The sequence below is a fragment of the Vidua macroura genome, chromosome 3, assembly GCF_024509145.1.
Source record: "Vidua macroura isolate BioBank_ID:100142 chromosome 3, ASM2450914v1, whole genome shotgun sequence".
Taxonomy (NCBI): domain Eukaryota; kingdom Metazoa; phylum Chordata; class Aves; order Passeriformes; family Viduidae; genus Vidua; species Vidua macroura.
In genome coordinates this window covers 50,303,785-50,329,519 of record NC_071573.1, presented here as the reverse complement: position 1 = coordinate 50,329,519, position 25,735 = coordinate 50,303,785, and the positions used below count along the sequence as shown (strand labels likewise).

Sequence of the window (25,735 nt, the reverse complement as noted above, 5' to 3'; positions counted from 1 at the left end):
GCTTGCCATGTATTATCAGTCAATGCAAATGCCTTTAAACATTATAAGAGTGCTGGGAATGGATTTAAATCTGATACTAAAAGAAAACAAAGGCAGAACCCAAACCCCAGAATAGATAAACAAATGGGAGTCATACAAGTATTTATGCTCTGTGGGTATGATTTCTCATCTGTTGAAAATAGAGTAGTTGTTTGTTTGACATGCAATGATGATAACCAAGCTGGATTGCTCAATGTTTATTTTAATATTTTGAGTGCTTGATAATGTTTTTATTTAGACAGAACTCCTACTGGATTCTGTGAGGGTTTTATTTGACAGCTTTATAACTCTTATGCGAGTTATATGAGTGAGGTTTTTTTGGTGATATTAATATGTTGTTATGGGTAAAACCATGGCACTAATTAATGATCCATTTAATGTATAGTGAATGAATTGTACAGTCTGGGTAGGGACTCGTTTCAGCCATGTGGCTTTAATTTGTTCTTGTGTTTGAGTCAAAGCACTAGAGAATGCCAATTCCTGTCTCTATCCTTTCACTCCCCTTAAATATCAAGCACATACTTAGAACTTACAGGTTGAGTCTCCTGGGACTTACCTTATAACCTGATAAAGAGCACGGGAGGTTTCTATTGACTTGAGTGAGTTTTTAGGTCAAATTTGCTGTGTATTAGCTCTTAATGAGATCTAGACTTTGTTTTATAGAGTAAGAGTACAAAATGTATAATTGCTAATAATAAACTTCAAGTACCTTTGTTCTTTTTGTGAAGAAATTAAGAAAGAAAATACATATAATGCTCCTTTTGTTAATTTTAGTTCATTTGGAATGGCATGATTCTAGTTGAATTGAGAATTTTGTTGCTTGGTTCCCATCTGTAAAATGAAAATAATGATCTTTTTCTCTGAAGTGTAAATATGATAAAGGTGCTTCATGACATCTTGGTGTGGTCATTTGTGAGAGTGAATGAACAGGCTTTTATGACTGAATAAAAGAAAATAAGAAAAAGCAACTCAGCTTGTATTAAAATGGCACATAATCCTTGCCCTAAATTATTTTGTATAGGTAACTCAAGCTGTAGGAAGTGTAGGAATGTCTCAGGTTTCACAGAAGACTTCTGCAGAAACACCATTGAAGGAACAGGTGGTAGTTAAACAGTCCAGACAGGAATTGCCCCCACCACCGCTCCCAAAGAAAAGGCAAATTCCAGGGGACAGTGAAGCAAAGAAAAAGTAAGTATACGTCACTGCAATTTTCCCTTGCTCATTGGATACTACAGAGACTGTCTTGACTTTTGATCTTTTTTTATGCAAGTGAGCAATACTTAAGTTGCAGTTGTGAGGTTGGGCTTGGGGGCTTGACTAGATTATCTCCAGTCATGCCTTCTAACCCTAACAATTCTGTGATTCTTTGAATGGGAATGGAATGCTATATGCAGCCTTGTTTTCAGAGCAGCAGAAAACCTGTCGCTTCCATTAATTTCAAAAGAAAACAGGGATATTTTGTTTCTCATGGAAGCAGGTCTTCGGTTTTTTGTACCTCAGCTCCTTTGCTGAAAAGACAGAATTATATTTACTTGCTTTAAGAAAAACATCTTCTCATCTTTGCTCAAGAGGTGGTGTGAAAGTGTCAAGCATTTTGATTTATTATTTATTTCTAATCTTCATAAAACATATGAGAAATATGGAAGAAACTGCACAAAACAGATGCTCAATCAAAAAGATTTTCCATCTATCTTGTATTTAGTAAAAAGAATAATATTTCACTGATATCTCCTTTGACAAGTATTTCTGGAGTGGCTGGCACTCATTTGCATATATAGACTCACAGAATCATTTGGGTTGGAAGGGATCTCAAAGATCATCTCATTCCAACCTCACTGCTATAGACAGGGACACTTTCAACTAATGCAGGTTGTTTGGAGACTTATCTAGTCTGTTCTAGTAGGCTTCCAGGGATGGAGCATCCACAGCTTCTCTGGGCAGCCTGTTCCAGTATCTCACCACCCTCATACTGAAGAATTTCTTTCTTATATGTGATCTAAATATACTCTCTTTCACTTTAAAAGTTACTTCTTGTCCTATCAATACACTTCCCCGTTGAGTCCCTCTCCATTTTTCTTGTAGCCTCCCTTTAGGTACTGGAAGGCTGCTATCAAGTTTTCCTGGAACATTCTCTCCTCTTAAGCCAAACAGTGTTTAATAACATGTGTTGAATTCTCTTTATTAAATAGCATACCTAAAACTAAAGGAATTGTTTCAGTATAAATTAGGAAATTAAATGTTGTCTGCTCAACATACTGCTTTTTGTGCTTGGCTGAGGAAATGAGTATTTCCTTGAAGTATCAGTGATTTAAGTCTTTGTCAGGTCATTTAGAGAGACAATAGAGGCTGCATCAAGATTAGGGAGTCACTGTGCGTTTCCACAATGAAGAAGAGTTTTTGAATTAATTTTTTTTCTGGAGGAGGAATGGAGGTTTTAAGAGGTGAGGAACCTGCCCAAACCCTCTTAAGGACTCTGGTCAGACTTTTTGAGCTCTGGTAGGGGTAAGTGTGTGCATCTGGATGTGCCAGGGCAGTAAAGTAGTCAGCAACCATCTGTCCTTTCTGTGTCTCAGGAGTTGTAGAAACTATTATAGATTTTGAAAACAAAAGTGATTTATCTGTTTTCTGTTTTCCTAGAGTTCAAACTGTATTAAAACCAGGGGTTGTAAAAATAGGTCACAAACTTTCTGATGGTCTTGTGTGTTTCCATTTACTTCTGTTGAAACCAACAAATGGCCAGAAAGTGGAATTTTGCCAGTTCTCCCACGGAAGCTTAGATTGACAATTGCATATATTGGGGTGCTGTTATTCCGTGGTAGGATTCACACTGTTAAGTAATGTAATTGTAATACAACTTGACTTGTGGTCTGTACAGTGCATCTGTCCATCTCTCAAGTTCTGTACAGTACTGCTTAATTTGAGAGTTGACTGGAGTTTTTTTTTTTGGTGGTGTTAGGTTGTAGCATAGAGGTCATAGGGGTAAGAAAGTTGTTAGTATAGACATGTACACTGTAGACAAAACCAGTAAGCTGTAAGTTAATATTTTGTCAGCTAAGTGTGCAGAAATGTTTGTCAGCTGTCATTGCCACTGTTAGCTTTTCCTTCAGACAAAATAGTGTTGCAGACTTTTGAAACTTAGAACTGCAATTCTTATTTGTTTTGTTCCTGAGGTCTAATTATTACTTTCAAAATACTTGGCATTGAGAGATCTGTTTTGTAACATATTAAAAGAAATGGCTACAATTTGTGTGAAGCTATGCGTAAAATAAATTGCACCATGTATTCTCAATTTTTTCCTGAAGGCTGATACTGTGGGGATAATTTTTATTATGGTAGGCTTTTAAAAGTCTGTCTCTACTTCTTGTGAGTAGTAATATGAGGAGTATGAATTTTGTGTAAAGCCTTGCTGGTTTGGGGTTGAATAATGTGCTGAACTTTAAGACTCTTGATTTTTAAGACATAGTGACTGAAACAAAAAAACGAAGTGCTGTCTGACCTTTTAAACTAGGTTTGATGCTGAAAGTACTGAGCTCTTGAACTGGATTTCAAAATCAAAATCTGCCATTCAGGCTGCAGACATCAAAGAATATAAGAAGATGAGAGAGACTTCAAGCATGAAAGAAAAATTGAAGGTAAAATGGGGAGATAGAGCATGTTTCAGTGAATACTCTTTGTATCTATGCTGGCTGTCAGCTGGAGGTGTGAGTTGATCCGCATGCTTTGAGGGGATTAAGTCCCTCAGTTACATAGTTTCAGAACTGAGCATACGTGGAAATCTTCGACCAGCTGGACACATTTTTTTTGCTGGTGTTGTTGCATAATCCACAGGAAATCTTAAAAACATAAATTACTGATGTCTCCCTTGGAGTTCTGAAAAATGTCTGTCTTCAGGATCTTTTACACTAAGTAGCATATTTTGGTTTAATGTTTCACAGTTGGAAATGGACTTGATTGATACCACTTATGTAATTTTGGTAGAGATAGGCCAGTGGGGTGCTCAGAGACCCCTTGAATCATGCTGTGACACTCCTCAAACACTGTACTGCCCAGGCTCCAAAATGGTTTGTTGTTATAATGCTCGGACATGTTGTTTGCTCTATTAATTTTGGAGAAAATCTGATTGTTACACTTTTGTACAGTATTGCTGACCTGCAAGACAGATTACATAATTTTACAGAATCTTGTGGGAGCTGTGAAATAACCATTTTATTTTCTATTCCTTGTCAGGAATGTATTCTTGTCTTTTTATGGTTCTTGAGCGTTCTTTGTTAATGAAGACTTACTGGAGCTTTAGCAGGACTTGAATCTGCTTTTGAAATCAAAAACAATACTTAAAAATCTCCATAAAGAGACTCCTCCATAGTGCTCTTGTGGAAAATGCTGCTAGTAGGAATGTTTGGAATAGCAGTACTGTTGGAAATAAAAAACAAAACAACTATCCCAATATTTTATTTATAGATCTTTAAGAATGTTTATAGCTCTTTAAAAAAGAGGTCCTGAGATGAACACCAGGTTCCCATGAACAGTACTGTTTTTAAATGATTGGGCTGTAAGTGGTTAGGACAGAGTTTGTTCTTCCCAGCTGTGCAAATAAGTGCATTTTTCTGAATGTACTGTAGGAAGCCTAAACCAGAGTGATGACCTCTGACATGAGGTTCAAAAAGATTTTAGTTTGGTGATGCTTTGTTGTAATCACAGAGGATATTGAAGTTATGGTTTTCTGGCCAGGGAACTCGTCTTTCCTCTGTGGATGTATTCTACCTATTGACTCACAAAGGAATATTCCCCAATATGTATAACTTGTGGGAGGAGCTTTTTCCTTTAAAAATCTTGGTAGTCATGGAGAATTTCCCTCTCCAAATCTTTGTAAAAGTAGAGCACTAGAGCTTATGAGAGTGGATTACTGGTGTGCTATAGTTCTTGCTGTTTGGACATCTAGGGAAAAGGTCTGTTGATCCCTTCTACTAGAAATCACAGTAGAAACTGTAGAAATTAAGGGGCTATTAAGAAGGTCTCTTCTCCACTGGCTCACATTAGAGAATTGCAGCTGTATTTTTGATCACAAGTGACTTGTTTTAACTGCTGTCCCAATATCTTATTTGACACTGTTAGGGTCATCAAGCCATTAAACAGTATTTTATTCCTGGCGCTGTAGTACTAATCTCTTGCATGCCTGCTATTTGTGAGAGGTGACTCCATTTGCATTTGTTTTCTGCACAAGTAGAACTAACATGCAGCTTAGAAGGTGGTGCATCTAAGACAATGATGTGTTTTGGGTCGAATGGGAAAATAGATGTTACTGAGTGAAAGAGGGAAGTCAAGGAAAATAATCCTTGCTGCCACTATATTCTTTTGGGATTCACTTTGAAGGTGATTGAAAAAGAAAGAGCTGAAAAAAGCCAGAAGTTAGATGAACTGAAACGAAGTGGACACATTCTTTTGGATCAAATGGGAAAGGGTAAGCAACTTGGATGTTTTTCTCTTTTGTGATTTAATCAGTTGAGTTGCTGGGAAATAATATTGAAATACATTATCTCTTTCCTTCTCCCTCCATTTTCTTTCCTTCATTGATCATTGTTACTGTTACTAGTTAGTTATGTGTTTTTTTAATTAAAGCTTTTAGAAAAGCAATATTATTAATGTGCATGTGTTCATTTGCAGTCTTTTTAAGGGGTATTTTAAGAATTTATTTCTATTTCTGTAACAATGCTAGTTACATGCTTTCAAGGAAGTAGGGAAGTAGTTTGATTTTAAGTAAATGTTTTAAAACAACTGCTACAGAGAAGTGAAAATTTTGAAGCCAAATTTAAACTTAATACTTATGTGTCTATCTCTTTTGTTCATAGTTTTACCTATTTTTGTAAAAACTGTGTTTTTTTTAATGAAGCAGTCACAATCTATGGCTCAAAGGCAAGAGAGAAGTCTATAGGATTGGGAAAATGATTGCCAATTAAAACCCTTATCCATGGGATTGTATAATTGACATCCATGAAAGGTGAATCTTTAAGCTTTGCCAAAATCTTGTTTCATATTGAAAAAATTCCATCAGTGGAATGATATCTCTATAAAAGAGATGTTCATATCATCTAGAGGCAATCTTTTAGATCTTCACTTGACTTCTGGTGAAGTTGTCATCACTGGTAGCATTCTGACCAGGAAAGAGGATGGTATCACTGTCCTGCATAATGACCAGCATCCCTTTGGAAAATGCTGAATTCCATTGGATTTCTCAGCAATCACATTTTTTTGTAGTCCAATGCTTTGCTCATGTGCCCCAATTTACTAAGCGTGTCCAGTCCTCCCCTCCTTGCCTACTGCAACTGAAGCTTTTTACAGTGGGTGCCATTGCCCTGAAGTTGATGGCTGAAAGCCACTGATTTGACCTGGAGGTGACTTCCTAAAAATTTTTAGTTGTTCTTTGTTTTCAAATATGAACAGAAATTAATGCTCCCTTCCTCTTTCTTCTACAAACCGTTTTAGCTGCGATAGGTCATGGTATGAAACCAGCATGTGTTAACCATAACAAGAAATGAATAGTTGAAAAGCTGCTTTTTATCAGCTAAGAGTAAGGTCACGAATTTACTTTCTAATTGATTGTCATCTTAAAGGTTTGGATCTCTAGAAAATAACCAATCTACACCCCCTGGTTTTGTTAGGGTCTGATAGTATGTTCTGTCCAGGTCAGGCTTGCAGGCTTTTTCCAGTCCGAGGCCCAGCAGCACCTGTGTGGAATAATGCACAGCACTGGCACATTTGTGCCTACATCAATGTCTACCCTGGGGCAGGAACAGGCTGTGCCATACTGGCAGTGACTGGTCTTTGTGTGCTCCTCCCCTGTGGCTGCAGCTGCTGTGGTGTTGGTGTGCCAAGCCTATGGCCAGTGTGTGAGCACAGCACATCTGTGGAGCAGGGTCATCAAGTGCTCTTGTGAAAGCTGGCTGGCTGCCCTGACCAGAGGTTTGGGCTCTACTTGTGCTAGAGTGGTTCAGCAAAAAAAATCCTCTCTGTGTCTTTCCTCAAAATTAGAGTATCTCATTCTACAATTTACTAGAAATATAAAGCTGAAATGGTGCCTGTAATAAGCATAGATTTATAGATATTGGACTTGGAATCAAAGTGTTTTGTATATTAATGTGAAAGTGCACTTGTATTTGAAGATAGGAAAGGTTAAATGCCTGTTAATGAAAATGTGTTGCAGTTAATATAACAATAATTTGTATAATCTTTGTAGAAGGACTTCCTACAGTGGATATAAAATCTATGATGGAGAAAATTTTGTCAGGGTGGAAAGATGTGGTTCAAAATCTAGAAGAAGTGGCTAGAAAGATAAAATACCAAGAAGATATAAATGCTTATTTAAAGGAAATGAATGAGCTTGAGAAGACTTTAATTGAGAAGGATGACTGGCTTAAAAATTACTCTTCTTCAGCATCCCAGTCGTCAGCAGTCCTGAAAGAGTTATGTCAGGTAAGTCTGGCCAAACTTGTTAATTGTGATTGGAAGCTGTCAGAAGCACAGGATGCCCCAGCAGATCTTGGCCTAGTCAGTAAGATAACTCAGTTTCTAAGGCATGCAGGGCACCTGATTTGACTGGAAAATTTTGGAATCTCTGTCACAGAAGTACTTTAGTGTTGTCACTAGCAATGTGGATGAGCTGTGCTGTAGCAGTGTACTAGAATCTTTGTGTTTACAGGGCAAGTATGAATATTGGTTTTGGTTTTTCTTTTACAGCAGGAATTAACTCACCTTGTAAACCTGAGTCCACAGCTGGAACATCTGAAAGCCACCTGCAAGACACTCACTTCTCAGCCCATGCCTCCAAATTTCATTCAGGAGAACTTGAGTGGTTTTCTTGATCACTTCAAATTGACTCATCAGAAACTAGAGGAATGTCACCAACAGCTGAAAAAAGGTAAATAAATAAGCATAAATATGTATATTAGCATAAAACCTCCTGCTTACTTGTGTTTTGATTGTTTCTTGTTTGTTTTGAGCTGACTGAAAAACTTATTGAATTCTGGTGGAGTTTTTGTAATGTTTATGCTAGGCTTTGTGTCAAACTGACAAAATTATTTTATTTACCTGGAGGAATATGGCCTGTTCTGTGCACAATTCACAAATCTATCATTCCATGGTGTTTAAAACGATTATGCAAGGATGCAACATCCCTGAAACCTCATTTAACTACTTGGCAAGACATATTTAAGGTGGATAATAAAGCTCCGAAATCTGTCTCTCTCTGACACTTACAGAAATAAATATTCTATAATGAAATTCTAGAAATGAAAAGTAGAAGATTAGAAGAACATTGTAAAATGAAAGTGTGCATGTGAAATTTATTCTTTTTCATAGATTTGAGCACATTAGTCATACATAATTCCTTTTGGAAATTTCATCTTTGAAGTGATTTGGAATCTGGCTTGCTTTTCAGGCAGTTTCTACTTGGGTTGTTTTTGCATTAAAAATTTCATTATAAGCATTCAAACCAGTCATGCTGGTTTTTAAAGAATTTTAAATGTAGTGCATGAAATATGTAGTTCTGGTAATGCTTTACAGCTGAATAGCAACAGCACAGACTTGCAAGAATTTTTTTTTTCCTTAGTTTTTGTTTCAGAGTAATTTGAGGAAGTGTTTTATTAACAGTCTCGAATGGAAGAGCATTAACACTCTATTCTGAGTGTAGTGAAAGTAGGCTCAATTACTAAATTGTTAGGCCATCTATATAATGTGTTGCACCAGGCCTGCATACTTCAATTATACGCGTGCAGAAAACTGTATGAATGAAGTATCTGTCAGCCATGTTCAAATTACAAGGGTATGTTTTCATTCTTACTTTGACTAGTTATTATTTTATAGCTGTTTTGAGTTCATGTACTTGTGAGTAATTTTATTGGTATTTTGGTAACTATATATCATGTGACAAAAATACTCCTTTTTTTTGTCACTCATCACTTGAGGTGTTACTGGTCTGCTTGAACCAGTTATTGCTTGGTAGAAACACTGTATATATTCTAACACATTAACTTCGTGTTTGTGTGTCTTTTGAATGAGACAACCTGCTGAGAGAAGTTATATTGCCTTAGAAATTATAATGCCAACGAACAGAGGGAAATGTCAGTTCAGGGTTTTAGCTGTTTGTTTACAGCATAGTTTGAATTGCTACAAGGTAAAAAAACTTCCAGAGCTATGTAACCGGTGGAAAGAACTGGTGGTGTGACGTCGGCATTTGTGAACTTGGCAGGCTTTGACTGACAGAAGGCCAGCTCCTCCTTATGGCTCTTCTTTGAGCCACCAAAAATTCCCCCATGGAAAGCTACTCAGTCCCAACTATATGGGCATATTTTAGATGGGAATTGACTCAATATTTTTGTCACTGGGAAACTATCTTAACTATTTTCTTCTCCTTCAGGATTTTCTGTAGTTTAGTGACAGTGCACCTATATGGTCTTATTAATTCCCCCCCCTCTTTAAATTGATCTGGCTTTTTGAGAAAAGGGATCTGGATAACTCTGATTCTCTCAAAAGGGTGGCCTCATTTTTATAAAAGGTAGGACAGTTATGACAGTAAGCTGTTGAAAAGCTACCTGGTGAGTCAGAACAAGGCTGAGATGAATTTTCAGATGGGGCAGTAACAAAATTGCTTAGGAATCCAGGGCCAGAGAATATGCATACCACAGTACAGGACTTACAGGCAAAATCCTGTTTGGTGCAGTTATTCTTGATTATAATTGATTGAGTTTGTAAAATTTTTGGGAGGTTGTAATTGCATATTTATTATTATATTCTATATACTTGTATGTTATATATTTAATATTTTTAGAGGAAAAACAATGCTATCTGTTGAAGAGTTTTTTAGCTCTTGGAAAGCTGATTATATTCACATCTCCTATGATTTGGGTTCAAATGCGTATTCTTACTTTGTGTTTTGTTTCCTTCCTCCTTTACATGGTACCAGAGACAGAAAGCCAGCTGAGCCGGGAGTACGTGGAATCCCTGCAGCAGCTGAAGGATGTGCTGAGCGAGCTGGAGGGCAAGGAGCACTCCATTGCCAGTGGCCTGAGCGAGCCCAGCAAGGTGGAGAATGCCCTGCAGCGGGCAAAGGTAACTCTCACCTTTGCACTGAGTAAGGAGGTTACCCCCTGCTGTCACCCTGTGTTCTCCTGCCTTGCTTTCAGTGGGGTAGCTAACACTGCTCAGAGGGGTGTCAGGGATGTGGGTGTGGAACCCACTTTTGGAGGTGGCTTGCTGGGTTATCAGGCTGCTGAGGGACATGTCCGGGTGAGGGCTGGGTATCTCCGAGCCTGCAGGACTTCACAGCTTCTCTTGCTGCCTGTGCCAGGAGAGAGCTGTGACTGCTCAGCCAGGGAAAAGGACCTCAGACAGCCTTGGTGGCTTCCCCAGGCACTCTCTGGTGTGTGTGTGCCTCCTGTGCTCAGGAGTTGCAAAACAAATGTTAGAGCCCCAAGAGCATCCCCCTTCTAGAGGCTGGGTAGGATCAGGTTGGTGATCTGACCCAAGGTCTGCTCCTCTGTTGCCAAGTGCAGTTGTAAGGAAAACCAGGAGCTGGGAGCTGCACCTGCCTGAGCTGCACCACCATGCCTGTGCCCGGCCTGATTCTGTCCTTGGGAGGCCATGTCCCTCCCTGGAGCAAGGAGGATGCTCTGACTCTGCCTCTGCCCTCCCGAAGGGACTGCGGTGTGCAGACTTTCCACCCTCCCCTCCAAGCACTGGGTAAATATATTCACCCAGGTGTGAAGGGTCTGCCTGCTTAAACTGTTTGAGGGTCAGCTGGTTAACAAACCCATCCTGCTCAGGTATTTGGAGTGAGTAAGTGTACTTCTTTGACCTCCAGACTGCCTATCAAAGGGAAGCAGCAGTCTACTTATAAAGTAGACAAAAATTTATAGATGACAGCTACTTTGGTAATACCAGATACTGAAGCAGGGATGGACCCCTCTCCAGGGAGAGAATTCTGCATCTTCAATATTTTCCCCCAATTTTTTTTTGTTTGTTTGAAAAAACTCAATAAATACTTCCCTGCCTGCTCCACCATCCTCCATATTCAGAAGCATGTGTTTTCTCCTGTGTGGTGGTCTAATAAGGCTGCAGGTGACTCTGGAGGAGCTCTTGAGCTCTGGTTGCTGGGTGCAGAGAGGTTGTTATATCCCTCTCTATTTAGCAAAGCAATGATTTTTGGAAGTCCAGTAAATAGAGGTGTTAGTGCTTTGGGGTTTTTTTGAACCAGGAGATTAAAACAAGCTTTGATTCTTTGGTTTTCTCTTTAGTGTTGCTTCTGTATTTTTTAAACTTGGCGGAGATTTTCTGGTCCATATGCTACGTGAATTGCAGTGGCATTTAGCCTTTGGAGGCTTGTCTTTTCCCGCCTCTGCCCAGTTTTCTTCAGAGGCTAATTACCCTGAAAGGACATACTAAGCTAGTGTAGGTGCTTTATCATTAGAATGTGACAGGAGAGGGGAACAAACCTCTCTGTGAGTAGCTGCTTGTGGAGCTTGGGATTGTTCAGTGCTCTCCGCACTATAGCAGGCATTGAAACATACATTCCTCTTCCCAGTCTCGTTGCTACTTCTCTACCCATCTTAGAGGAATTTTCCAGGAAAAAAACCACGATAAATGTAAAGTAGATTTGAGGACATGAACGTTTTAAAAAAGTCTTCCTCAGTAAAAATGCAGCAAAATATGTATGCACACATCCTGCTTGTATATATTAAGTGTATATACTAGAAAATTAAATCTATTAAATGAATAATAATTTCATGTGTTCATTGTGACTTTCTCTTAAGCAACTTTGAAGCACAGTAATCAAAATGATGAGTTCAATGAAGTGGCAGCATTTTTCATGTGTTGGCTTATATCTTCAGTTGTTATTTTTCATATTAGTAAATCAGCTCTTTCAAATCAAGTGACTCTTTATATCAGCAATGTCACAGTGAATATACTCAGAATGTATCTTCCCTGTATCACGTCTGGGAAAGTAGTTTTCAAAAATTGAGTATCTAGAGCTTTTTTTTGCAACTAAGACAGTATATTTAACTTCACAAAACTTGGAAGAACACACTCAGCCAGTTTACATGTGTGTTTAAAAAACAAACTTGTGGAGGGAATGAACATACTAAGGTGTCCTGGTCTGTCTGCGTTGCAGTTTGCTCTGGGAGTGCAGCGTGGCGCAGCCACTGCTCTGTTGATTGAGTGCCAGTACCGTGTGGCACACGAGAGGCATAGATGCCTGCGCATGTTGAGCTATGAGGCCAAACTTTGCTACCCCTTCTGTAGTCTCTGCTGCTGCACCAGTACAGCAGCTGAGGCTTTTGCTGCTTAAAAGGTTGTTTGGACATCTCTGCCTCAATAACTACTGTAACTGGAGTGTATCACTCTTCACTGAGTCTACCCTCTGCATGATAAAAATTTTGATGTACATGCACTTGTATGTGAGTTTGTACGTATTGTATGTCTAATACTGTAAGGAGGCTTTTTTTTTTTCTTTGTTATAGACAGTTTGTGAGACACTGGAAGCCCAGAAGCCCAGGGTAGATAAACTTGCTGAAGAAACAAAGGCTTTGGAGAAGCATGCATCTTTGGAAATAAAAAATACCTATATGCAGGAGTTCAAGGATGTGCAGGGACGCTGGGACAAGTTAAAGCTCAAGATTTCCAAAGATGTTAAACTACTGGAGGAAATTATGCCCAAGTTGAGAATATTTGAGGTAAAGTGAAAGGATTTTTTATTTTTGGCTTGCATAACTCAGTTGCTTTATAGAGCTTCCTCTGTGTTCCTGCAGGAGTCCAGATGAAACTGATTGAGAAGTGGAATGTTGATGTTCGGTAGAGGCTGAAAGCATACATAGTATATTTGTAGCAGCATATAAGTGGAATTCTAATGTGCCCAGGATATTATTTTGTCTTCAAACAGAAATACGTTTCACTTAAAATTAGTGTCCCTCTCTTTCCATAAGTAAAGGTTATGCTAAGGTCAAGGATATGCCAGCTGTGCTGTTAATCCCAGTAGGGGCTGATGATCTTCAGTGTGATTGGTGTCAGATGCCCACTAGTCTTAAAGTGTAATTCCATGCCTGCTACAGAAAACCTGCCCCTTCAAGTGGGGTTTTGGTGAGTAGTCATGAAGAATTAGTACAAGGAAGTTAGAAAAGGGAGTAAGGAAAATGCTTGGGTACAGTGACTTTTCCAGTTCCAACCATTGCCTCTGAAGTGACAGGAAGGACAGTTAAAAAATTAAGGTTACTCAGCCCTCCTACCTATTTCATAAATATATATACATGCCTATGAAATCCTTCAAGACAGAAGATCTCACTGTTCTGGGAACAGAATTATGTCCTGAGCAAGATGCTAGAAACTTTCCTGTTACTTTAAAAGGAAGTACAGAAGTTAAGAAGTAAATTCTAGCAGAAGAAACAATGGAAGCAATGATTAAATAGTTGCTTTATTAATATTAAACTATTATTGTAATTATTAAGTAACTGAAAATGAAAGAAATACCTACTGATGCTATGTGTTGAAATATGGGTCTTACATTGTGTTGTTTTATGAACTGTATTTTTGAGTACACAATTCCTGTGTTTTCTAAATGTTTTGTGAAGCTGTCAGTGGATGGACAGTTGTGTTATATTCCCTGATTTTTCCTTTGGTACTTATCTATACAGAGATTTTTGTAGTCTAATACTGTATAAATAAAAATGACAGTTGGGAACAAGTTGAATAAAAATGCTGTGGACAGCACTGGGTACACCAGGATGTAACTTGTACTGCAGGAAAGATTGCAGGTATGGCAGCATTGGTGTATGGTCCTGGTGCACACCAAACCAGAGATACAAGATCAGTTTAGAGAATGGCTGGGCAGGATCTCCTTGGCTAAAAGAGGAGTTGAAGCACCTGGCTATTAAAGGGGAAAAAAAATGTACATGGGGGAGACAAAAAAAAAGTGCATGTCAGTGCTTGGAGGACATGTGGTTTATGTTCAACTACATGCAAGTATAAGTTTATTTTTAATTTTTTTTTTTTTTTCCCCCAAATCACCTCTAAAAATTGACATTTCCCAAAACAACACTCCTCACATTTAGGTTTTTGAAAAAAAACAATGCAAATATTTTCATTTTAACAGTGAGTAGAGAGGTAAACAATGACTTAGATGCCCTTGTTAGTCTGATGAGCATGTCAGTGGCAGATCTGCTTGTGACTCCTGCTGCTTAGGTGGTTCTTCTGTTACTTGTGATGTGATAGAGGCTCCCCCAAGCTGACAATGCATGCATTAGTGACATGAACTGGGAGTAATGTCTTACTGGGAGACTGTAATACTCATGTGATGGGAGGAGTAGACAAGGCTCATTTTATCAGTTTTGCATCTTGTTTTTCCTAGAAGAAATTCTGTTAATCTTGTATTCTGTTATCATACCTCTAGTAATGTATGGCTTGCTGAGTCTTTGATTATGTATCACTCTCAGATCTTTTAAATCTGCTGCAAGGCTGTACATCATGTGGTTTTTCTAGGAGTGAAAAAGTTAAGATTCAGCACATTTGATCTTTGTTCCTGCTCGGAATAAATGTCAAAAACTGATCCTGAAGAAGTGAAGCTCTATAAGGAAGACCTTATAGCAGCATTCCAGTACCTTCAGCTCAAGAGAGCTGAAGGAGAACTTTTTGCATGGGCTTGTAGGGACAGGACAAGGGATAATGGGCTCTTAACTGAAAAAGAGTAGGTTTAGATTGGATTTTAGGAAGAAATTCTTTACTGTGAGGGCAGTAAGACACTGGAACATGTTGTCCAGAGAAGCTATGGATGCTTCATTCATGGAAGTGTTCAAGGCCCATTTGGATGCGGTCCTGTGGAAGATGACGATGTCTGTGGCTGATGAGTTGGAACTAAATGATCTTTAAGGTCCATTCCAGCCCAGACCATTCGATGATGAGGATGTTCGTGTCTAAAAATTGTGAACTCTTGTACATCAGCAGCCTACACTGGTTATTTGACCACTGATAATTATTTACCTGTGCAGTGCAGGAGCATTTACTTAATTAAACTTTTGTAGGCTTGGTTTGTGATTCAGCAAGTTTTTTAAATATGTGTCTAACTTTGAGTGACCCACTTAAGCTACTTATGTAAATAACTTATTATAAGAAGGCTAAATTAGTTATGTGGTAAAGTGCCTTGTCAAAAGGCAGCCTTTATAAATATATATTTTTTTACATTAAACTATGGTCCACTGTTAAGCATCCTAGGGTCTGTTTTTTAGAAAATTATTTTCAGGCTTATCATCTGCAGGAAATTCCCCCAAAATGGAAAAGGAATGAAGAAAATGTCATGACTTTGACCTCTAATGGTAGCATTGATCTAAAAATAAACATGAACTTAATCTAATGGGTTTTCATTAATGCAGACATTTTTGAGAAACAGTGTGTAGCATATTGATCTTGAAAAAACTGTTAGTGTAAGTTTTTTACAAAAATGAAGTGTATGCTTTCCTCCTCTGTGACATGCAGAGTAGAAGGTGAAGCTGATGAACTGTTCTATTATGGTGATTGTGTCAGGATAGATGACATCTATTAAAAACTGCAACCAAATAGTCCAAAAATGTTGAGTAAAAGAAGTCCAGCTATATTAATAAAAAATGTCAACCACATAAGTTGGTTGAACCAGGGGAAGGAAAATCCCTCTTTGTGTTCTCTGTTGGTTTAGTTGGTAAGGATGGTTTTGAATGTCCATGACTGCATGGGAAGGAGATGGCAATGATTCTGTCTCCTTCCCTCCCTACCTCATTGCAGGGTATAGCGCAACTGCCAATTGTTAGATTGCATAATTCTGAATTGGGTGTGTGCTTACTTTTTTCCCCAAGAGTTGCTCTAGTGAGTACAGTATTTGTACTGTTGGCCTCAAACAGCTAGTCTGTTTTTTTAAATTTTAGTGGTTTGTCTGATCCTCTATGTTTTTTCCTTTTATGTGTGTCTTGCTTATGCAAATGGCTTTCCCAGCATGGTTTCTTCCTGAAAAGTACATTTAGCATTATCCACTCCTTTTTTACACATATGTATTTTTATAGGGCCCTCTCTTTTCCTTCAGTGCAGTTTTCAAACAAGTGTGGAAACAGTCATGCATTTTTTTAAATCATAGTTTTTAGGCATATTTCTAGCCTTCAGCCAGGTCCTTCATGTGAAAAGTAACTACATAATTCTTGAAGCCATGCTCTCCTCCTTACCTGATCCTATGCTTTGGTGTGATAGCCTGGAACAGTTCAGTGTCACTTAAACCATGCTCAGGTGGATGGAAGAATATCACTATTGTGAATTTAATATTCATATAAATTTGAGAAAAGAGAAATTTGGGACGCCCCTCTTCCCCCAAAAAAGCCCAACAAATCAAACCCAAAAACTAAACAAAAGTTGGTCTGATTCAAAACTAAGACTATGCCAGCAGCTTGTAGAACACCCTTTGTAAGCTGCTAGAAGTTGAAATGCAACAGCCATACGTTCTTCATCACAGCAATGTATCAACTGTTCCTTACTATACTTGATTTAGACTGACTCTAAAGTTGTTCAGAAGTGGATGGATGGTGTGAAAGACTTCTTAATGACAGAAAAGGCTGTTCAAGGGGATACTGAAGGACTTCAAAGGCAACTTGACCAATGCACGGTGAGTTTTGCTCTTATAAGGAGCCTTTTGAAATAACAAGTAGCATCTTTTCTTTATTTTGCTTGCATTATTAAGTACTGTTCATAGCACATTAAGCCCACCAGAAAATTTGTTTTATCTTTCTTTAGGGCACATTTGAGTTGGTTTCTTTTTTTGCAGCTATAATATTTTGTGCTTTTCAAAGGTCTTCACTGTAGTTATAAATACCTATCTACAAGTTGGCATTATTTTCTCTATAAAAGGTTTATATATTTTTCCCAATTTTTTGTGATTGCGGAATTGAATCTGTGGGTGAAAAGTGATTTCTGCATTACATTTCCAAGGGTAGTAAAATTAAGAAGCAAATAACTGATGAACGTCCTAGAGTTTAGAATTTTGCAAGGAAGATTCCTGGCTAGTCAGTGTCACATAATGATCACATTTATGTAGAATTTTGTCTTATAGTAAGTAATTACAGTGTACCTTCAAATATTTGTTTCCAGGAGAAGAATATAAATTGAGGTACACCAGAAATAGCAGAATATTTAGTGCATGTAATCTTCAAGCTTGTATTGTTTTGATATTGACATTTGACATATGAAAATGTTTACGCTGTGTATGGCAAGCTGTACTTTGTTCTTTAGTTGCATAGTTCTGATATTTTGAATCACTGAAGGATTATTTTAAGCATTCTGGTATTGATCCGATCATGGTATTTGATCTACTCCAAAAACTTTTTCTGGAATAATTAAAAGTTGCGAAATTATTGATACTGTTATAAATTAATGTAATATCTTGCTGAAGAACAACATTCATTTTCTCTGATGTGTGTGCAGATGTTTATCAATGAAATGGAGACAATTGAACCATCACTGAAAGAGATGAAAGAAGTAGAGGCTGCTTTAAGAGCTCAGCCTATTGTGAGCATAAATACTTGGACAAAGTCTAGGCTAGTAGACTGCCAGACTCAGTGGGAGAAGCTGAGCAAACAGGTGAGTTCTCCCCATGTTGCTAGTGCTTGCTTGTTGCTGCAGCTGTCTGGTTGTGTGGCATTGTGAGGATTATGAGGAGGTGAAGCAGTGAAACAGTGGGATGAGAACGTTTTACTTATTTCACTGTCAAAGTGGCTGAAGCCCAACTTGAATACACACGTTTCTTGGTACCTGACTGGAATGAACAAAATCAGCTCTACAATTGTTTGTAATTAAAAATTAATCTGTTCACTTGGGTTTATGCTGCTCTTTCTGGAGAGTGTGGGAGGAAGATCTGACCTTTTCCTGTTGTTTCTGAAGACTGGAATATTATGCTGTCCCTGTATAATTTTTACTGGTTTCCAAGCAGCTTTGAAAAAGAAAAGGCTATAGATAGACTACCACTCCAGTGGTAGTTTCTTTTGGGTGGAAACTTTCTGCTGTCTGTAGAAACATATTTATTTTGTTGCAATTACTGATGAAAATCTGTGTTGGAGAGCCTTGCTGTTGATATAGAATCCAGAGTATCTGGGTTGTGGAAAGAAGTGAGGCCTGAAAAGTGCTTTATTGCTCAGTATAATAATATATCTAACTTTATGATACTTGTAATCAGAAGAGGATTTTATTCTGTCTGACTTTTTTCAGGGATTGTTACCAGTTTACGTTCAATGAAGGGGGAAAAAAAGGTCATATTTCTCCTTCCCTCACTTTTAGATTTTGTTGATCTGCTAAAAAGGGTTGATAAGTTTGTGTGTGTGGAAAAGTGCTCCGTTAATTAAAAAGGCCTGAGAATGTTTTGGTAGTAAAATATTTTAACAAAGACTTGTGGTTTTTCACATGTACAAGGACATTTAAGTAACAAAGCTGCTATTTCTTTCTCCACCTTGGATTCTAGATCATTAGTCAGAAAAATCGCCTGTCTGAAAGTCAGGAAAAAGCTGTAAATCTGAAGAAGGATTTGGCAGAGATGCAAGAATGGATGACCCAAGCTGAAGAAGAATATTTGGAGAAAGATTTTGAATACAAGTCCCCTGAAGAGCTAGAGAATGCAGTAGAGGAAATGAAGGTCAGCAAAGCCAGCTCATTGTAGAGGCCTGATTAAGAGAAACGGAACCTTAAAGCTTTGGGGATTGACCTTTTATGGAATTATATTTGTGGAAAGGAGCTCAGGTTATGACAAGATTACTGGTATTTTTCATCTTTGCTTTGTGGAATTTTTGATTTTTAAAGCATAAACTATAAAAGCAGATGTTCTTTTTGGCCATGAGGGGTAGGGAGCTCATAATAAATAACAGCTTGCTCAGCTGTTGAGTCAGGCTTTTTATATATTGCATATTAAACATTAGGAATATGGCAAAATTTTTCAGGAGACAAAATGTGAGAAAGGTATAGTGTCACCTTTTATTTCTATTTAAATTAGTGGTTGTGAAAATATTCTTCTGCTTCTATCACTTGGACCTCAGTTTCTTGTCCCCTAAATATTCTAACTCCACATTTAGAAAATCACTTTAAAACAGGTGTGTAGTAAAGCTATCATGTGTTCATCATCTGTTGCAAACAGTGAGTTGGAAGAGATCCACAAGGATCAGTGAGTGATATTGGTCCCTGATTTTCTATTTTTGGGTCTGGTGGCCAAATAAATGGAAAGGAAGGAGATATTTTTGTCTCATTATAATATTGTCAGTTGAACAGATAATTTTCTTGGCTACATGTACAGAATAAATAACTCCCTGCTTTTTAATCTGAGAGTTCAATCATATCTTCAAAATGGTTTTATTTGTGTACGCTTTTTAAATGAGTATCCACTATACTGTTACTTGATGGATGAGTAAAAAAAAAAAAAATTCCCTTACAAGTGCTTTAACAAAGCCATTTGAAGTTTTGAATTGTCCCTTTTGAAGGGTTTTCTGAAGCAGTTTCTTAACAAGAGTTTTAATATATTCATATCCTTTGAAGCCACTTGAGATCACATAGTCTGACAGTTGGCTTGAACACAAGCCAAGGAAAAAAAGAGCCTTCTTTTCATTGGCAAATCTGTGAGACTTTTAGCACATTTACCTTTGTCAAATCCAGATTATATTATGTATATTATGACAGTCATGTCAGTGAGCCTGTAAGCTTATTGTAACACTTAAAATTCCCTTTCATTTGCAGTAACAACATTATCCTGGCACTACTTTTAGGACTGGGAAAAAGCACTCTCTGGATTTGGCTCATTTTTGCATATGCTGTCATTTCAACAGAGAGTGGAACTCCTGCTGACAGAAGGAATAGGTTTAAGGAGGAATAAGTTTAAGATCAGGCTGTGTGGTTTTTGAAAATCCTGCCATAAAATATATTTCCAAAATTTTCTATTCTTTGCCTTTCTATTAACTGACTTTTTTATTCCCTTACATCTAGAAGACATCTTGAAATACATATACAAAAATTGTGCTAAATTCTACTATATAGTGCAATGCCTTATTTATCAGAGGTATTTCAATTTCATAAAATTGTTCTTGAAACCTGAAAAGAAAGATATGGAACAGTCTCTACTTCTGAAGCCTTTTATTTATCTCATCAGGGAGACTCAGACTGGTCTGCCTGATCTGTCTTCCAGCTATCCTTCTTCCTCAGTTCTGGCTAAGGCACGATTTGACAAGTGATAATACTGTTTCTCCAGACCTGCGTGCTGAGTGTTGTACTGTACTTACCCTGTATATGTGTTGCCAGGCTCCTCTGAGTGTAGTTAGATTGAAGGAATTCTAGCTGTCCTTTTTGTATGTTCCTCGAGCACACCCAACAGCTGTGAGGGAGGTTCCAGCTTTGTAATTGCATGTGTCCTGGGTAATTACATCATCTTTCCTGGATAACTTTGGGAGATAGTTACTGAGCTATGAGACATATAATTTCTGTAAATTCACCCTACCTTTTTCTTCTTGATATACTTGTTTTTAGCAAATGTCTATTTTTTTTTCTGGTTAATTTGTTTTTCATATTTGCATGATAGCATAGAAATAGCACTGAACTTAATTTTTTTTTTGCTTTGAGTTATGAGTTTTTTTAAAGAACAAACCATGAATGGTAAATATATCTGTATGCTTAATAAAACAGGATCTTTTACCACTTGCTAACATGACCTGAATTCCATGCAAGTTAGTGCTGTATTTTATTGTGTTCAGGCCCAAGAAATACATTGGCAGCAAGACCTCCAATGTGAAACTGCTTATGATTGATTTGAGTGGTGAGTAGCTGAGTGTAAGGCAATTGAAGGTTGATAATGTAATATGTTTTTTCGACAGAGAGCGAAAGAGGATGTGTTGCAGAAGGAGGTGAGGGTGAAGATTCTCAAGGACAACATCAAGATGTTGGCCACCAAAGTGCCGTCCAGTGGTCAGGACCTGGCGACTGAGTTGAATGTTGTGCTGGAGAACTACCAGCTACTGTGCAATCGGATCCGGGGGAAATGCCACACTTTGGAGGCAAGAATGATAGCACTCTGCTTAGAAATATCTGTTCAATTGCTTTATTGATGTTCTGTATGAGGGTATCAAGTCTACCCTTAGTAAATTTGTGGATGACACCAAGTTGGGTGGGAGTATTGATCTGCTGGAGGGTAGGAAGGCTCTGCAGAGGAATCTGGACAGGCTGATTTGGTAGGCTGAAGCCAAAGGTATGAGGTTCAACAAGACCAAGTACCAGGTGCTGCACTTGGGTCACGACAACCCCATGTAGTGCTACAGCCTGGGGAAAGAGCGGCTGGAAGATGTCCAATGAAGAAAGGACCCGAGCATGCTGATACACACCCATGGAATGTGAGCCAGCAGTGTGCCCTGATGGCTCAGAATGGCATCTTGGCCATTGTTAGAAATAGTGTGGCCAGCAGGGCTGAGAAAGTGATTGTCCCTCTGTATGTACTTGGTGCTGGTGGGACACACCTTGAGTGCATTGGCCAGTTCTGGGCCTCTTACTAAAAGGAGGACATTGGGGTGCTGAGAAAGGCAGCAAAGCAGGTTAGAAGGTTTGGAGCACAAGTGCTATGAGGAGCTCCTGAGGGAGCTGGGAGTATTTAGTGTGGAGAAAAGGAGGTTGACGAGTGATCGTATTGCTCTCTACAACTGCTTGAAAGGAGAGTGTAGCCAGGTGGGGTTTGGCATCTTCTCTGAGGCCAGTGAAAGGATGAGAGGAAATGGCTTCAAGCTGGTCCAGAGGAGATTTATGTTTGGTATTGGGAAGAATTTCTTCACAGAAGGAATGATTGAACATTGGAATGGGCTGCCTAGAGAGGTGGTGGAGTCACTGTCCCTGAAGGTGTTTAAGGCAGGAGTGGATGTGCATTTAGCGCCATGGTCTTGTTGACAAAGTGATGTTTGATCGCTGATTGGAGTGAACGATCTCTCAGATCTTTTCCAACTTAAGTGAGTCTGTGATTTTGTAAAATGAAGGCAGGTGGCACAAGAGGGGAGTGGAGAAGGACACTGAAAATGTCTGAATAAGTAGCTTCAACATAAATGCATTTTACTCCTTTCCAAGATTACTTTCTCTTGAAATGATATATTTGGAATCCATGAGACACCATCTAGCTTTTTTTTTATAATTGTATTTGATGCTTCTGCAAATGAGTAAACTTGTCTCACAGACCTGTTACTGATCTGTCTCCCAAAACAGCAAAAAGGAATTTAACAAAAATTAAAGGTTGATATCCAATAAAAATTATAACAAGAGATTATAATCTGGGGTAGAGTGTGTGTGTGTGTCCTGCAAGGATCCAATGCATTTTGTTACATTCTTACATAGTAATATGAACCTTTATGTCAATGATAGTTTTAACACAAGTTTAGAGACTGCTATGCTCCTTTCTCTGCATCTTCCTGACAGAGCTGCATGTTGTTTTATCTAGAACATACTGTACTGTGACATGTTTCTTAATATTTTCTACTTGTCTCTTTTAGGTGATTTCTCAGACACATATGTTTAAGTTGTTCATAAGGTATATGAGCTATGCCTGGCATTCTAGGCTAATTTTTTTCTTTTCTGTTGCTCCTAGGAAGTATGGTCCTGTTGGATTGAGCTGCTTCAGTATCTTGATTTAGAAACAGCTTGGCTAAACAATCTGGAAGAAAGAGTACAAATGACAGGAAATCTACCTGATAAATTGGATGCTGTCAATGATGCCCTTGAGGTATTATAATGATTCTATCAGATGACTAATTTTTTAGATAGCTCTGTTTAAAAAAAAAAAAATCTGCACTTCAGTGGCATACTGAAATGTGCTGAGTATTTTGATTCTTCACATTAAATGAACATATTACTCCAAATTGAAAATGGATATTTGTAAGAGCCTCCACCAAAAGTGGACTTTTACTGTAGGTGATAGTGCCACACTTGGTACTGTGATAAAATTGTATACTCTCTCGTGGCCTGTGTAAATTGGTTAATTCCTTCCAGGGCTATAGTAGTATGAAATTATGAGAGTAGGCAAAAAGTGTTGTAAAGTTTGATTATCTAAAGTAAAATCACCTCTGTGCCATAATGCCATGTGCCATTATGAATTAAGCCATAACTGATTTATGCTTTTAGAGCACTCTCAAGACTGTTGAAGTGTTAAACTTGTGTATACAACCAGATTTCCAACTCTGAAAATACAGTAATATTCAGTGTCTTGACCTTTAAAACTTTTTCTAATTAGTCCCTGGAATCAGTCTTGCGTCACCCAGCTGATAATCGAACCCAGATTCGGGAACTTGGGCAGACGTTGATTGATGGAGGGATTCTTGATGACATCATCAGTGAAAAATTGGAAGCTTTCAATGCCCGCTATGAGGAATTGAGTCACTTGGTAAGAACTTGGGGTGAGGGTTGAAGTAGACTGGATTTTTCAGCTCAAGTCTGAAATGATTCTTGTTAGCTGAATTCAAAGATACCAGACTGCAATACAGGAAAAGAATAAATAGCTTCAGTGGAGTCAGCTGTTTTCAATTTGTAAAAATGTCCAAAGAGCAAGATGCTTTTCTATTTTTCATTACATAAGTGAAGTTTTTTTTGCAAGCTTGCATGCAGGGATGCCCTGGTATTTTTTAGATAATTTTGACAAAAAGGCAATTCTAAAATCAAGGAACAGTTAAATATTAACAATTTAATATTGCTTTGCTACTGCCATAAATACTGGTCATTTTCTCACTATCTGCAAAAATGAGGAGTGTAAGTGACATTTTCACTCTTAGAAATAGCTAGGAAGAAGTCATGCTGAAACAAAGAACAGAAGGAGAACATTCTTCTCTTTACTCATCTATTAGGTTGTTCTCTTCCTCTTCTACTTCAGTCTAGTCTTTTATAGATGTAATAAGTAGAGGAAGACTAGCTGTATTTCAGGTAGCACAGGTTTGTAATTTGTGTTCTGTATCCTGGTAATACAGGCCCCTGCCAAATTGTAGGATGGGAGTTGTTCTCTGTCACTGATGAAAAAATGTAATCGTAGAGGGAGTTTCAGTTCATCCTCATTACAATGAGCAACATGAATGCAGTACCCTCAGCTGGCGGCTATGTGCTGGCATTGACTGCTGTTTTTCCTGTTACAGCAGGATTGCCATTTCAAAACCTGTTTGCTTTGGCAGCTGCAGCACTCACACCCTCGGCTTTTGACAGCTCTCCACATCTGTGTGTGTGTGTGCATCTCTGTGTGCACTGGTCTACGCATGCATGTGCTGATAGTGGAGAATTTGTGTTCCTGTGCAGGTAGTGACATTTCAGAAGCTGTTAAAGGAAGTGACAATAAAGGGAAAAAATGGTGAACTTCTGTTTTGACAGTGTAACTGAATGAGTTTATTGTTTTGAAAGAAAATGTGAATATGAACATATCAAACAACATTGATCTGTGGTCTATTGTGAAGTTCCTGTTTCCCATTGAATAGCTTATTTTTGAAACTGGTGACATTTTAACAGAGTACTTTCTTCCCGAGCTGGTAAGAGAGGTGTTTTTTTACTATCTCATATATATCTAGCAGCAGAACTCTCCTTCTATTCCACTGCTTGTCAGTTATTGATTCAGAAGCCAAAGCAAACTTCAAAAATTGCTGCTTTCTAGGATTCTTTTTAGCCAGTCCTCCAGGTATAGGATCTTTTTTGGTCTCTCCTAACTTGTTTTGAGGAATTCTACTATAATTTGTATTGAATTACTGCTGCATCTCGTCTTACCTTTCTGTCCTACTCAGGCGGTGAGCCGACAGATCACCTTGGAACAACAGCTTCAGACCATGCGAGAAACTGACCACATGTTGCAGGTCTTGCAGGAAAGTTTGGGAGAGCTGGATAGACAGCTGACATCTTACCTGACTGACAGGATAGATGCCTTTCAGATGCCCAAGGAGGCCCAGGTATTTCTTTATAGCCCTTCACTACAAAACTTTTGGAAATATTGATGATAGTGCTTAGTCTAGACTTAGCAATAAATTTCAGTCCTGTGCTGATGCACTATGTGTTATCTTTTGCAATCTGGAGTGTTTTATTTTTTTTAAGAAGGTTGTATTAAATAACAGCAGCTTTCAATTCAGTAAGCTGTCACTAAAGGCAGAATATTTAAAATAAACCTGGTGGTGTTTAAGTTTTACAGAGTAGATTTACTTCTGGTGGGTGGTAAGAAAGTTCCCCTTCCTCTCTCTGCAAGCAGCTTTGTGATATATTTTTTCCTGCTTCTGTGATATGGCAGAAAATTCAAGCTGAGATTGCAGCTCATGAATCCACCTTAGAGGAGCTGAAGAAAAGTGCTCGCTCTTTCCCTCCTGCTTCTCCTGAATGCAGGTCTCCCCGTGGTGGAACTCAGCTGGATGCTTTGCAGGTAAAGACATGAGAGCCACCCTTACACCCTGCTGTGTCAGCCTGTAAATTGGTGCAGTCAGATGAACCTCATAAGAAAACAGTATGTGCTTTTATGTGCTTTCATAAGGAAACAAGCAACCCTAGATGAATTGAAGAAAAGCTTAAATTTCACAAGTATCATGGGATAAATGCTAAAAGAGCAAGTCTCTGCATATGAGTAGAATGGGTAGTTTCAAAGTGTATGATACAGAATGACATCTCTCTTGCTCCTCAGGTAGAAACAAGGAACAGGTGA

The 25,735-nt window shown here is 38.3% G+C and overlaps 1 protein-coding gene across 1 annotated transcript in view; it reads left to right on the top strand.

Annotated features, from left to right (window-relative positions):
- Nucleotides 1-25,735, top strand: part of UTRN (utrophin) — a 340,746-nt gene that overhangs the window by 91,333 nt on the left and 223,678 nt on the right. Inside the window, exons 17-31 of the mRNA XM_053972321.1 lie at nt 1,061-1,227; nt 3,548-3,671; nt 5,410-5,497; nt 7,271-7,506; nt 7,771-7,951; nt 9,995-10,140; nt 12,549-12,761; nt 16,583-16,696; nt 17,512-17,667; nt 18,542-18,712; nt 20,928-21,107; nt 22,673-22,807; nt 23,315-23,464; nt 24,837-24,998; nt 25,331-25,459. Coding sequence (XP_053828296.1) covers nt 1,061-1,227; nt 3,548-3,671; nt 5,410-5,497; nt 7,271-7,506; nt 7,771-7,951; nt 9,995-10,140; nt 12,549-12,761; nt 16,583-16,696; nt 17,512-17,667; nt 18,542-18,712; nt 20,928-21,107; nt 22,673-22,807; nt 23,315-23,464; nt 24,837-24,998; nt 25,331-25,459 — 2,352 coding nt within the window. The remainder of the gene's footprint in view (nt 1-1,060; nt 1,228-3,547; nt 3,672-5,409; nt 5,498-7,270; nt 7,507-7,770; nt 7,952-9,994; nt 10,141-12,548; nt 12,762-16,582; nt 16,697-17,511; nt 17,668-18,541; nt 18,713-20,927; nt 21,108-22,672; nt 22,808-23,314; nt 23,465-24,836; nt 24,999-25,330; nt 25,460-25,735) is intronic.